General features: G+C 51.2%; 1 protein-coding gene across 4 annotated transcripts in view; it reads left to right on the top strand.

Annotated features, from left to right (window-relative positions):
- CARD11 (caspase recruitment domain family member 11) overlaps positions 1–12,913 on the top strand; it is a 111,683-nt gene that overhangs the window by 53,647 nt on the left and 45,123 nt on the right. For all 4 annotated transcript variants that reach the window (XM_040634715.1, XM_040634714.1, XM_040634713.1 and 1 more), the window contains exon 2: positions 12,344–12,477. In XM_040634715.1, the coding sequence (XP_040490649.1) occupies positions 12,471–12,477 (7 nt within the window). In that variant the 5' untranslated portion in view covers positions 12,344–12,470. The remainder of the gene's footprint in view (positions 1–12,343; positions 12,478–12,913) is intronic.

The following is a 12,913-nucleotide window of genomic DNA, read 5'->3' as shown; positions in this document are numbered from 1 at the left end:
GGCTGACCCACCGCCGGGGGCGCTGCGGGGAGGACGACGTGTGCTGGCCTTGCAGGGTTGACCTGGCTCCTCGCCCACCCCCAGGTCCCCTCCCCGGGACCCGGGTCTCTTATTTCTTCATCGGAGTCGATGGTACCATCCCAGCAGGGACCAGGCATCTTGTGTGTACTTAAGAAACTGTAGCCGGTTTTATTTATTTGATCTGATTTGATGGATTGGGTGAAATTCACATAACATCCACTCCTCCTTTTTATTTATTTATTTTTAAGACTTTATTTATTTGCTTGAGAGAGAGAGAGCACAGAGGGAGAGGGAGAGGGAGAAGCAGGCTCCCCGCTGAGCAGGGAGCCGGATGCGGGACTTGATCCCAGGACCTGACCTGAGCCAACGGCAGACGCTTAACCGACTGAGCCACCCAGGCACAGCCCCCTTTGAAAGAGAACTATTCAGTGGCATTCCACACACTCCCGTGTTGTACAGTCACCCCGTCTACCTAGCTCCGAAGCATATCCAGCACCCCAAAAATGAAACTCCCCTCTCCATTAGCGGTCACCCCTCCATCTCCGCCAGCCCCCAGCCCCTGGCAGCCGCCCACCTGCTTTCTGTGTCTGTGGATTTCCCTTTTCTGGATATCACACATAAATGGAATCACACAACACGTGCCCCTTTCGAGTGTGGTTTCTTTCGCTCCGTGTAAGGTTTCCAAGGTTTGTTCGTGGCGTAACACAGATCAGCACCCCGTCCCATTTCGTGGCTGAATCGTATTCCACTGTATGTATGAATGTCTTCATTTCCAGAGTCACTGGCTTTGAGGGTTCAGGGCTGCTGGGACCGGGAAGGGAAGTAGGATACAGGGACGTGGAAGGAGGGGAAGCTCGCTCGGCGCCGTGACCCTGCAGACACCAGAAGAGGCCGGCCTGTGAGGGTCTCTGCCCACCGCCCTCGCCCAGCCCGCAGTCTGTGCAGACCGAACCCCGAGCAGCCCCTCAACAGAGGGCATGCTGGGGAGAGGAGCGTCTCTGGCTAGCCTCCCCGAGCTGCTGTTGGCTCTGCTCCTGAGACATTATCACAATTAATTATAGCCAGACCTCGATTATCGGCGCTAATAGGGGACCAGAATAACACAGAGCTAATTGAAATGTGGGGCTGCAGGGGCGGTGGAAAGGAGGGGCCCGTTCCATGGGGGAGCTGTTTATTCTGCAGTTACTTATGAGTAAAGGACCCTTCCTGGGTCCTTTCCTGCTTCTCTCCCTCTCTTCCGGAAGCCTGACGTTTCCTTGGACGCACAACCCTATTTTCTCCCAGCATGGTGGATCCTCAGTTAGTGCGTTGTCGCTGACTCACCCCCTCGCCATCTCCCGGCCCAACACCCCAGGACAGAAAGTCCGACTGGTTTGAATTTCACTTCTGTGCCCGCCCAATCCCGCGTGGAAACGTCGGCGTTACAATAATCGTGGGAACACGGGTGCCGGATGTAGGCGCTGTACTTTATTCTTCCCAAAATGTCGGCGATAAATGGTGACATCATGAGACACAGAGGGGAATGGAACACACCAGGCATCTGGAACCCCCACAAACTGGGTCATTGGTCCCCGAAGGCTCGGGAGGCCGCGGTTGGCCCCGGGGTCCTTTCTGAGTGAGCAATGGTGCTGAGCGGTGCGACACTGGTCTCATTTTAACGCCCGGTTGAAACTAACAACCGCGGACGCATCCTGCAGCTTTCCATCACCAGAGTTTCGATTGTCCCTTTCCTCCTGGGAAGCGCGAGCCCAGTCTAGCATAATCCCAGATTAGGTGGCTGACACCCTCCGCGTGACACGCCGAGTTTACAGAGCGTAGTTTTTCCAGCCCTTCTGAGCGATAGCCATCTTTTCTTAGACTCTGCCCGCCTCCACCCGTGCCGTCTGTTGTGGGTTTTGTCACTGCATCGTTCTGTCCCCTCCTCTGATAGTGCATGAGTGCCCACTGCGTGTCAGACACCCACAGCTCCGTCCAGGAACGTGTCCCCCGAAGGTCAGCTGGTGACCTTCCACGATGAGGGAGTGAAGCCCTCGGCGTCCTCCAGAAAGGCTGACTGGTGTGGGGTTATCAATTTTCAAAGAATGAGGATTCCAAACTGAACCGATTTCCAGCATGCCGGTGGCTAGCCCATGCTGTCCTTGATGATGCAGAAGGCCCTGCAGACTCGGGGGCTGCCCCGGGAAAGGAGCACCCCGCAAAAAGAGACCGAGGCCGTGTTTGGGAACGCCAGCAACGAAGAGTTCTTTCCGACGGAATGTGGGGCCAGCTGGCTTTTCCGCAGCTCACCCGATTAGGGTGGTTTGTGACAAGATCGCTCTGTCCCTGCAGGTCAGAAATTGGAGAGACTGTGGATTCTGGACTTCTAATCCATGACTGATTGAGAGGCCAAGATAGATTGGTGCTTGGATCCGAATTGCAGACACAGCAAAACAGTGGGTGCAAATGAAGGGCGTACGATCCCGTCAGCAGGCTGTCATGGTGAAAACCTCGCCACGCCTGCAGACACAAAGGTCTTCCCGCCGAAGGGAGGAAGCTAAAATGAGGAAAAGAGCGCCAGCGCTTATGCATTGGAAATCAATCGCTTTATAAATATTAAATGCCCATCTGTGCAAGATACTGTCTGCACCGTGGGGTGTACCAGGGAAAAAAGAGAGGGGTCCGTTTCCAGAGGCCGTAAGGAGCACGATGGATGTAAAGAGACACTGACAACACGGGGTGGGGGAGAGGCAAACCCGAGGTCCGGATGGAAGCGTTGAAGTCAAATCTTTGATGTTTTTGTCTAAGTTCTGTTTGGCATGGAGGTGATTATACAGGACATCTGGCCGAGACCTTGTTTCCAACCGGAGTTTGCGTTGGCGTCTGAGGGCTGGATTAAGTGATATTGACTAAGTGTCTACCATATGCACATTACTGCTTGTCCAGTTCTACAGACCAAGGAGGGGGGAGGTCAGAGAGGTTAAGCAACGTACCTAAAGCCACACAGCACACGACAGAGCTGGAGTTCAAACCCAGGACCCTCACTTCAGGACTGGATGCCTTCTGCTAGGACACGCAGCGTTATCTCCTTGTGCAAAGATTTTTTTGGCTGGACTTTCTCTTTAATTGGAGTAGAATTCCTGTGATCCTTTGTGCACGGCCCCCATCTTCCCAGGGCGGGGGGTGGGGCAATGTCACTTCACACCAACAAGCCCCGTGTACTTTGACCTCTCAAGGACAGGCTCTACACCGTCCTTGCATGTGGGTTCCCTGCAAATGGAACCCCAGGCCCCCAGCTCTGTGGGTCTGCAGAGACCGCGCCTCTAGCAAAGCCACTCTCTGCCCTCAAAGCCCCTCCCTCCGTCCTTTCTGCTGCCCGGACTGCCCAGGGGACTGATGGCGGAGAAAGTGCGGCTCTGACTTCAAGCCTCGAACACCCCGGGGTAAAATAAGAAAGTCTGAGGTCCACACACCGGGCTGCTTCCTGCCTCAGTGTTTCCACCAGCCCTGGAGGCCTTTCGAGAAGACGTCTCTGGGATCCCCTGCAGCCGTGGGCAAGCAGGAGCCTCAGGCATCGAGGGGCCGCCCTCCCGCAGCCGAGGCGACCCCCTGGCTTCACTTGTTCATGTCATGCTCGGACCGGGAGGAAGCGTCTGAAAAAGCTGGAGGCAGGGACACCCCGCCCCCAACGCCACCTCTCTGTTCCCGCAGGAGGAAACCCGAAATCTGCGCATTTCTAGATACCAGCCAGCTCCAATTGAAGACGTCGGCAGAGTCATTTTCAAACGTGTGGAAACGTGTTCGGAAGTGTCACTGACTTACCGGTCCTCGTGGTAGTTCACAGACACACAGCCCCGTGGCTACAAATACATTTTCGGTTATTTACCACATGGCCTCGGAGTCTGTGTTCGGGGCACCTTCTAAATGCAGAAGAGAGAGACCAGGGCACCTGCTGCTGGGGCTCAAAGCGTGCTCGTGAGGCTGCGGACCAGCCCTGGGGCCTGGAGATAAGTCCGTCTGAGCTGCGTGAGGCCCGCGTGGCCCGCCCCGCGTTCCCCTGGCAGCTCCCCGCGCCGCACCCCTAGTCTGCGTTCTCGGAGCAGAGGCTCAGCTGTCAGCGCGGCCACTGCCACCCCGGGCTTCCTCCTTCCACGTTCTCCCCAGCCCCGCTCCCTTCCCTCCTCTTCTTCCCGTGAACCTGTGAGGCTTCCTTACCGTCCCCTCGGGCCCGCTCGGCCATTCTTACCTGGGCTCGCGCTCCCCAGGCTTGCGGAGCCAACCAGGCGACACCAGGAGGAGGTAAAAGCAGAAGATTTAAGGTCCGGATGTGGCTCCCACAGAACCCTCCAGTCTCGCTCCTGGCTGCTGTCCGAGTGGGGCTCTTACTTGATGATGCTGGTGACCTTTTCTATGAAATGCAAGGACCCAACCTTTTCACTGGGAAGACTCTCAGCCCACACGCTCACACGCCAGCCCCAGGGGCAGGATTCTGCTTGTTAAGCTCCAGTGGAGGGCTGTGCCTTTCCTACATCCAGTGTCTTCCCTTCCAACCCACCTCCCCATTCCCCAAATCAAAAAGTAATTCAGCGTCTCCTTCTGCCTCTCCTGCGCTGGAATCACACCTCCCTATGATTCGTGCACCAAAATGCACGCTCCATGTCCCGCTTCTGCCTGGCAGGAACCCCAAGCATCCGGGCCGCGCTCTGGAAGGAGACCCGTTCGTTCGCTCGCTGGGCAGATGTGTGGGGAGCTCACTGCATGCCGGCGGCGTGTGCTGGAGACTGGCCCGTGAGCACAGCACAAGCCTCTTAAGGAATCCCAGCGGGCGTGCAAATGGGCGATGGTGAAAGCACAGAATTCTGGGCAGAAAGCACAGAATGTGGGTTGCTCATTCCACAATAGGGACTTGGGTTCCACAGGGAGCTGTGGGGCAGGGCGGCCACCTGGGCTGACCACGTCGCCTGCCATCGCCATGTGCTTCTGGGCTAACCAACAACAGTTCTGTGACAGTGGAATGTTCTTATCGTAGTACCTTAGGCCATTAGAGCTTTGGCTCCAGCACATGTTTATCGAAAATCCACCCCCTGTGAGCACGACTGCAAACCCAGTCTCGACATGAAGCATTCCAAGAGGGACCGTGGACGCTCCAAGTTTCTCCCAACCCAGGTAACAAAACGGTAGCCAGTGAAGAATGTGCCAATGGAGAAGAATGGTGCGCCCAGATGAAGCAAAGGGTCTGTGTTAGAGAGCACCCAGGGTGGCTGAGCTGGGATCCGCTGGTGGTCACAGTGACATCACCATCCCCGGGCAAAGGCCATCTGCTGACCAGGCTTCCAAGGCCAGTGCGGGACAGAACCACATTTCATGATCGCCAAGGCGCGGGCTCCCCCCCGGCCAGCCCCGGAGCAAGACCGCACGGCACAGGTTTGGCCAGGTGGCCCGGCCGCGGGTCCTGGACACCGTCCTCACTGCTGTCGTGCTGTGTGCACAGCTCCGAATCCAGATGCTCCTAAAAGGCCAGTGTGATAAATCGATGCGCATTTCAGAACAATCTAAATCTGTCATTCCTAATTGTGCTTTTGTTTCAAAAGCTGCTCTGCAGTCCTGATAGAAAAACGAGAGCTGGAGGAGAGCAGTAACTTCAGTTAATGCAAAAGGCGTGTGCCCTTCCGAAGTTCTTTGCCGCGGTGCAAGTCGGAGGCCGCGGTGGAGGTGGGATGTGTGGCGGGCCTGGGGATGGGGAAGGGGTGATGCTCGCCTCCTTCGGTCTCAGGCTTCAGTCGGTGCGCCGTGCTCCCCACCGCCCCCAAGCCCCCGACGTCTGCTGATGCCCCCCCCTTCCTAAGTGATACTGGGTCGAGACATGTTTATCCCACAGAAACCACCGGCCCTTTGCCCGGGTCACCTGAAGGTAGATGAGTCGCTCCAGGTAGGATTACAGGTGGCCTGGTCCCTGAGGAGATGGTCGGGGGAGGTTGGCGGTGCTCTGGGATGACGGCGAGGGAGCTTGACTGTCATGTGAGCTGGGGCTGGCGGGGGTAGGGGTGGTGGGATGGGGCCGTGTGGAAGAATGAAGGCTGAGTGAGAGAACAGAGAGAGCCCAGTGGACGTGGCAGGGGCAGAGATGTGACTCGAGACTGAGAAGCGAGGGGCATGGCTCAGGATCTGAGGCCGGACTGCAGTGGGCGGGAGGGGTAAATCGCCTTGCCAAGCCAGGAATGTCATCTGGTCGTCGCATTTCCTGGGCTGTGCCTTATCTCCTCACAGTCTGCCGGCCGCTCGGAGGGTCCTCGGTCCTTACTGATCTCTTGCTTACTCTGGTTTTGAATCTAGAAAAAGAAGAACCGGCACAAATAGACAAAAGACATGGCTGCTCAGATTATGGGGCTCAGACATCTGTGGCTGGGACCAATGTGACTTTCTTAGAAGGCTTGGATCTCGTTTGTTTGAAACAAAATCAGTTTTACACATAGTAGGGATTGGATTTTATTCTTCTCATGAACCAAGAACTCAAGGGTTAAGCTTGGACCCAAAGTGCTTGTGGCATCCTACTCAGCCATACTTAGAGTGTGACCTTTGTCTTCATGCTCACAAGATAGCTGCTGTGCAGCCGGGCATTGCATCCACATTCCAGGTAGGAAGACAGGAACAAATCCAAGGCTTTTCTGCCCTGATTCTGCCCCCACCCCTCTGCAGAGCCCTTCTCAATGTCTCCAGAAACTTCTGCTTCCATCTCATTGGTCAGAACTGTGTCACATAGCCATCTCTAGCTGCAAGAGAGGCTGTGAGCATAGTTTATTGAGGGGCACAGTAACGCTCCCCACAATATTGGGACTCTGTTGATAAACAAGAGAAAATGGATGTTAGGTCGGCAGCTGGCAGTGTCTGCCACTCCACTGTGAGTTTAAAATGGTAATTGCTGCTTTCAAAATATGTATCAGGGAAGCTGTACCGATTGCTGTACACACGTTAATTGATGAGAAATACTATCATCTCCGTATTTCGGTTGAATGAGCTGAAGGAGATAGGTTGGAAAGTTAACTAGGATCCCAGGGAAGAATCCTGCAGTGGGGGGGGGGGATTTCTCCCTGTTTCTCCACATGTCCTTTTTATAGGACGGGGACTGCCGGGGACAAGGCTCTGGTCCTTTCCCGTAAAGCTTCATTTCCAGGGCCGTGAACACATAGGCGGCTGGAGTGTCTCTTCAGTCCTTCCTCAAAGGCAATAGATCATCCTTTTAAATAATCTTTTTCCCTTTTTTTTTTTTTTTTTGCCAGAAGTCCTTTCAATTAAATGGAGGTTTCTTTGGAATAATTAAAGCCTCCATCTCAAGCCTCTCACTCCAATCTTCCAGGCAAATCAATGAAGCAGAGATGCATTTATCTGACTGACTGCTGACCCTCTTCCGGTTCCAGAGCTTTCGCCCCAGGGCTGCTCTTGAAGAGAGGAGGTGTCTGTCCCACAAACACAGCTCTTCCCAAAGAGCCGGCACCCCCTGGATTTGAAATAATAATAGCCTTATTGTTTATTTTATTCAGATTTGAGGTTTATTTATTCACCCAACGAAAATAAATTGAGCAGCTACTAAGAGTAAGTCCCCATGCTAAGTTCTTTTTTTTTTTTTTTTTTAAGATTTTATTTATTTATTTGACGGAGAGAGAGGCAGCAAGAGAGGGAACACAAGCAGGGAGAGTGGGAGAGGAAGAAGTAGGCTTCCAGCTGAGCAGGGAGCCCAACGTGGGGCTCGATCTCTGAACGCTGGGATCATGACCTGAGCCGCAGGCAGACGCTTAACGACTGAGCCACCCAGGCGCCTCTCCCATGCTAAGTTCTATGGGAGATGAGACAGACAGACGGCAGGTAGCTGAGCCTCCCTGAACCTCTCTTCTAGCAAATGGGGGTAGTGGTATGTACCTCACAGTGCTGTTGTATGAAACGAGATAATCCACGTGGAGCACTTAGCACAGCACCTGCCCATAGCTGCTACCATGTACATTTTCACAGACAGCTATTAGAGCACAGTCTCCTGCAGAAGGAGGGGGTAAAGCCATAAAGAGAACGCTATAGAGCCCAGGACGCAAGGAATCTAATTGGTTAGATTAGATGCCATGCTTAATAAATGTTGGTTGTGATGATTGCTAGTTTAGTTGAGATCAGGGGAGTCGGAGTCAGTGAGGGCTGGGTTGGAATCTCTGCCGTGGAGCGGCTGTGGGATCTCACCCCATTATTTAACTCTCTGATCCTCCCTCCTCCTTAAAGTGCGGATGATAAAAACTAGAATAATAAAAGCTACCTAAATGAGCTCCTGGGAAGCGAGGTGACATCTGTGAAGTGCCCAGCCCACAGGCAGCACTGCTGGTCCATGGAGAGGTGAGCTGTCCGACAAGCACTACAGAAGGTAGACTATGTTAAATGCACAGAGAATGGAAGTAACTCTTTGATTCTTTATATTTAAATGTACCGTCCGTATTTCCAACTATTGACATATGTTAATTTTTGTTAATTTTTTTTACCAAGATAATACATGTCATGCAGAGTTGAAATGTAAAGTAGCCTTGTAATAAAAACATCTGTTCCCAGTCCTGATCCCCAGATGCAACCACTTCTAATGCTTCATTGTTGTTTTCTTCTGTTATTTACCTCATTTCTAAGTAATAGGTTTGCATTGCTATTTACAGATATATCCACTTTAAGCATTATTTATTGAAACATTCTTAGGTAGAAGAGCATTTAGTCCTCTTTTCTGAGTACCCCACTCCATGCATCTCCCCTTCCTCCATTCTCTCCATGAATTTAGATCACAGTTTTATATGTTACCTTATTATCACTAGGTAAATATTGTTTATGTTGAGACAAGTTGTATACTGTGATTATTTCCTTTCTTACCTTTTTGTTTTCTCCCGGAGTTAACATTGCCTTTTTTTTTTTCATTCATTAAAGTTTTTTTATGTGCCTATCTTTCATTTTTTTCCCATCTGACTCACAGTCCTGTCATTTGCCTGACAATACTATTTCCTAAATTATGAAATATATCAGATGACCATTTCATTTTTTCCCTGGCCACCTCCCTCTGGTGGGCCCTCCGTGGTCCTGCCATAATCTTGGCCAGCTCCTTTTTGCCACATCTCTCTCACCCTGGAAATTTCCTTGCTGCTTTGTCCAATTAGATTTTCTGTTTTCTGAGCTCCATACCTCCTCTCTACTGTTTTTTTTTTTTCCCTCATTTTACTGGGGCATATCCTCTAGTAGCTTCCTAAGAAAGAGTACATGGGAAATAAATGTTTAGAGTCTTTGCCTTTCTGAAAATAATATCATTCTATTTTCCTGCCTAATAGTTCAGAGGGGGTGTAATAGATTCTAGGTTAATAAGTAATTTCCATCAAAAATGTGAAGGCATCACTTCTTTGTCTCCCAGCTTTCAGTACTACTATCAAAAGGTCTGATGCCAAACTTACTCCTAGTCCTTTGCGTATGACCTGATGTTTCCTCTCTGGAAGCTTTTAGGGTCTTCTCTTATTTCCTGATGGCCTGAAATTTCACAAGGATGTTCTGAGAAGGTTCTTTTCCCACGGATTGTACTGAGCACCCGAAGGGCCATTTAAATCTGAAGACTTGTGTGCTTGCATCTGGAGAATCCTCTAATATTATTTCTCTGATAATTTTATCCCTAACTTTATATTATATCCCCAAAAGCTAGACAAGAAAGGAATCATAACCTCTGCACTCTCTTTGCAGTATTTCTATTTATTAGATATTAGACCTAAATTAACCTCATTTCCCCCACCATTTCTTATCTTCCTTCTCTTTAACTTTTTATTAACTCTCTGGAAGATTTCCTCAACTTTGTCTTCCAGACTTTCTCTTGATAAATTTCTGGCACTTTATTTTAATTGCTAAGAACTCTTTCTCATTCTTTGATTGTCCCTTTTTCATAGCATCCTACTATTGTTTTCTAGATGCAATATCTTATTTAATTTCAATGGATTTTAATTATCAGGTTGTGGGGTTGTTGTTTTTTGGGTTTTGTTTTTTAATTTTCTCTTATTCTGCATTGTCTGCTTCCTGCAAGTTCTTTGTATCAACTTGTCTCTTTTGATCTCTTCCTTTCACATGAAGGCTTTCCTCAAACATCAAGTGATCCTTGGCTCTCTGTTTATTCTTAAGTAGGAGGTGACAGAAGCAAGGTCTGTACAAGTTCTGCTTGTCGATTAAACAGCTTCACCACAGGGCGAATGGGCACTGACTGTGTTTGAGTAACACACTAAGAACTCACTAAGCAGTTGATTCCTCTTTCGAGAAGCTATAGGTGTTCTTTTTACCTTGAGCCAATAGCTGCCATCTTAGAACATGGCTTTACTTCTGTCTTAAGCTTGCATGTAAACGTGCTATTTCAGGGAGGGTAGGTACCTACACTTTCTGGTTCTAGTCCTTCTAAAAGTAAACTTTTTATTTTTTAAAAGGCGATTCTAGGGGCGCCTGGGTGGCTCAGTCATTAAGCGTCTGCCTTCGGCTCAGGGCGTGATCCCGGCGTTCTGGGATCGAGCCCCACTTCAGGATTCTGGGTTGGGAGCCTGCTTCTTCCTCTCCCACTCCCCCTGGCTGTGTTCCCTCTCTCCCTGGCTGTCTCTCTGTCTATCAAATAAATAAATAAAATCTTTTAGTTAGATAGATAGATAGATAGATAGATAGATAGATAGATGGCAATTCTAGGTGCTGAGTAAGCCGGAGAAGCTTGGGTCCAAACCCTGACTTCCATGCTAATTACAGGACTTTGAAACTCTCCCAGGTTTGGTTTTCTTGGCTATAAAATGGTGATGATGATGGCAATAATAAAAATGCCACCTACCTCAGAGAGTTTTTGAGGCTTCTCAGTTATGCTTGCAAGTGCCTGGCATATAGTAAATAATCTGTAAGCATCAGGAATGATGTTTCAGCTAGTTGAATGTTATACCAATAAGCTAATCTTTTGAGAGACGTATCCTATAAGTTTTTCCGACCTTATGACCAAGTTCTTGAGGGTATAATCGAAATTCTAACAGCAGAAATAGAAAGTTCAGCCTCATTACTGGCTGTCTCGTGTCTCAGTTTTTCCAACCTCTGTTGACACGTTGGGTAGTCGTACAACCCTGTGAAAATCTGTTTTTCCTTTCTTGTAACCAAAATCTTTCTTAGAATTAATTTGTAAAAGCCTTTTCTTCTGATTATGAAAGAAAGGCATGTTCTGTTGCTTTTGCAAATGCAGAAAAGTATAATTTCCCTTTGCGTTTGGTCATCGGCCTGCTGGTCTCTGCTGCGGCGCTCAGCCCCGCAGATCACCTGCTTCCCCGGCCGTCGCCTGCCGTGCTGGGTCATGGGGCAGCTGTCCCTGTCCCAGCCGCAGAGCAGGGAGGCCATGAGGAGACGAAGGAGATGGTGTCCTCCAGAGAAGCCTGTCACTGCCACCTCCCCGGGCAGAGGGCCTGTGACAGCCCACTCCGATCCAAGCTGACACCCGACAAGAGCGGCTCCTATCAGCCCTGGGAGATTTGATGTCACCTGTGATAAATTCTCAAAGCTGAAACCAAGCAAGTTCTTGATTAAACAGTGATGTCCCAGGGTCCCTGTCACTGCCGAGTAAGAGCGGTCGGTCATGGAACAGCTGCCTGAAGCCCCCAGCACAGGGATCCCAGCAGCTGTCGGGACAGGATCCAGCAGCTGTCGGGACTATCGGGACAGGTGTCAGGCCCGGTGTCAGGCCCCACCTCAGCCTCTCAGGGGTTGTGCCTGACGTCTCCGCCTCCCTGGCCTGCCTTCCCCGGGCTCCTGGAGTGGCTGAGCTGGGCATTGGTGACGGCCTTGTCCGTCACTGGAAGGAACACCACCTTGGGGAAATTACAGTGCATGCCATGGTGTGTTCCTGCCCAAACCCACAGCGTGCCGGGGGCTAAAGACATAATTCACAGTGAAGGGAACTCTTCTGGGCTCGGGAGTGTGGTTTGCTGCTCTTGACCTAATGCGTTAGCTGCTGATCAGAATATCTTCACTCTGCAAACACTCCTGGCAAAGACTTTGCAGAGACCTTCCACCCCGGCCAGGATCAACCCCAGTGCTACCATCTGCCCTCCTCTCTGTTCCCAGAGGTCTCAGGACCTGTGGCCAGTGATCTTCCAGGCTGGCCATGGGCTGCAACAAAAACCCTTCTCTCCAGCAGCTCCTGGCCATGGTCCGCTATGTCACTGTCACCGGGAGAGATGGATACCTTGGGATTTTCTGACCTTTTCTTCCAAAGCAGGGCATCACTCTGATACTTGAATGGTTCTCTCTCTCTCCACCCTTGTGCCAAGTCAGATTATCTTTCCTTTTATAGATTCCGGCCATTGCAGCTCTAGATCCCAAGGAAGACTGGCTCAGGGAAGGCCAGGCGCCAGCCCGGAGGCGCGGAAGTCAGACCTCCGTAAGGCGACAGCGGCCACTGGCTACTGAGCACCCACTGTATGCCAGGTACTTCGCACCGTGTGTTATCTCCAGTAGATAAAAAAACAAAACGCTAAGTGAGGCTTACCTAAGACTTGACAGGGGAGCGGTGGGGAGGTTCTAGGCAGAGGGAGGGAGGTGCAAGAGCGGGTTTGGTGAAGAGCCCGGGACACAGTCAGGATGAGACTCCGGAAGCCGCAGGAGCAAACCCTCCGGGGCCTAAGGGTCACGCTAAAGATGTTGGACTTCACCGTAACAGCAGTGGGGGCCACAGGGTAAACATTTCGAGTCCGTGAGGGAGGCGAGGAGGCCAGCAGCTGCCACGGAGCTTGTCCACGGGTGAGTCATGTCCCTGTCCCGTAAAAGCCTGAGCAACATGGCCCATCCGTAGACCCTGGTCCAGGAGCCTGGAACTTGCCTTTCCCGCTGTTTGTCGAAAGACCCACGGGCTCTAGGGTTCGGC

The sequence above is a fragment of the Ursus maritimus genome, unplaced genomic scaffold (genome assembly GCF_017311325.1).
Source record: "Ursus maritimus isolate PB19 unplaced genomic scaffold, ASM1731132v1 scaffold_2, whole genome shotgun sequence".
In the NCBI taxonomy this organism is placed as follows: Eukaryota; Metazoa; Chordata; class Mammalia; order Carnivora; family Ursidae; genus Ursus; species Ursus maritimus.
This window is presented reverse-complemented; position numbering and strand designations above follow the sequence as displayed.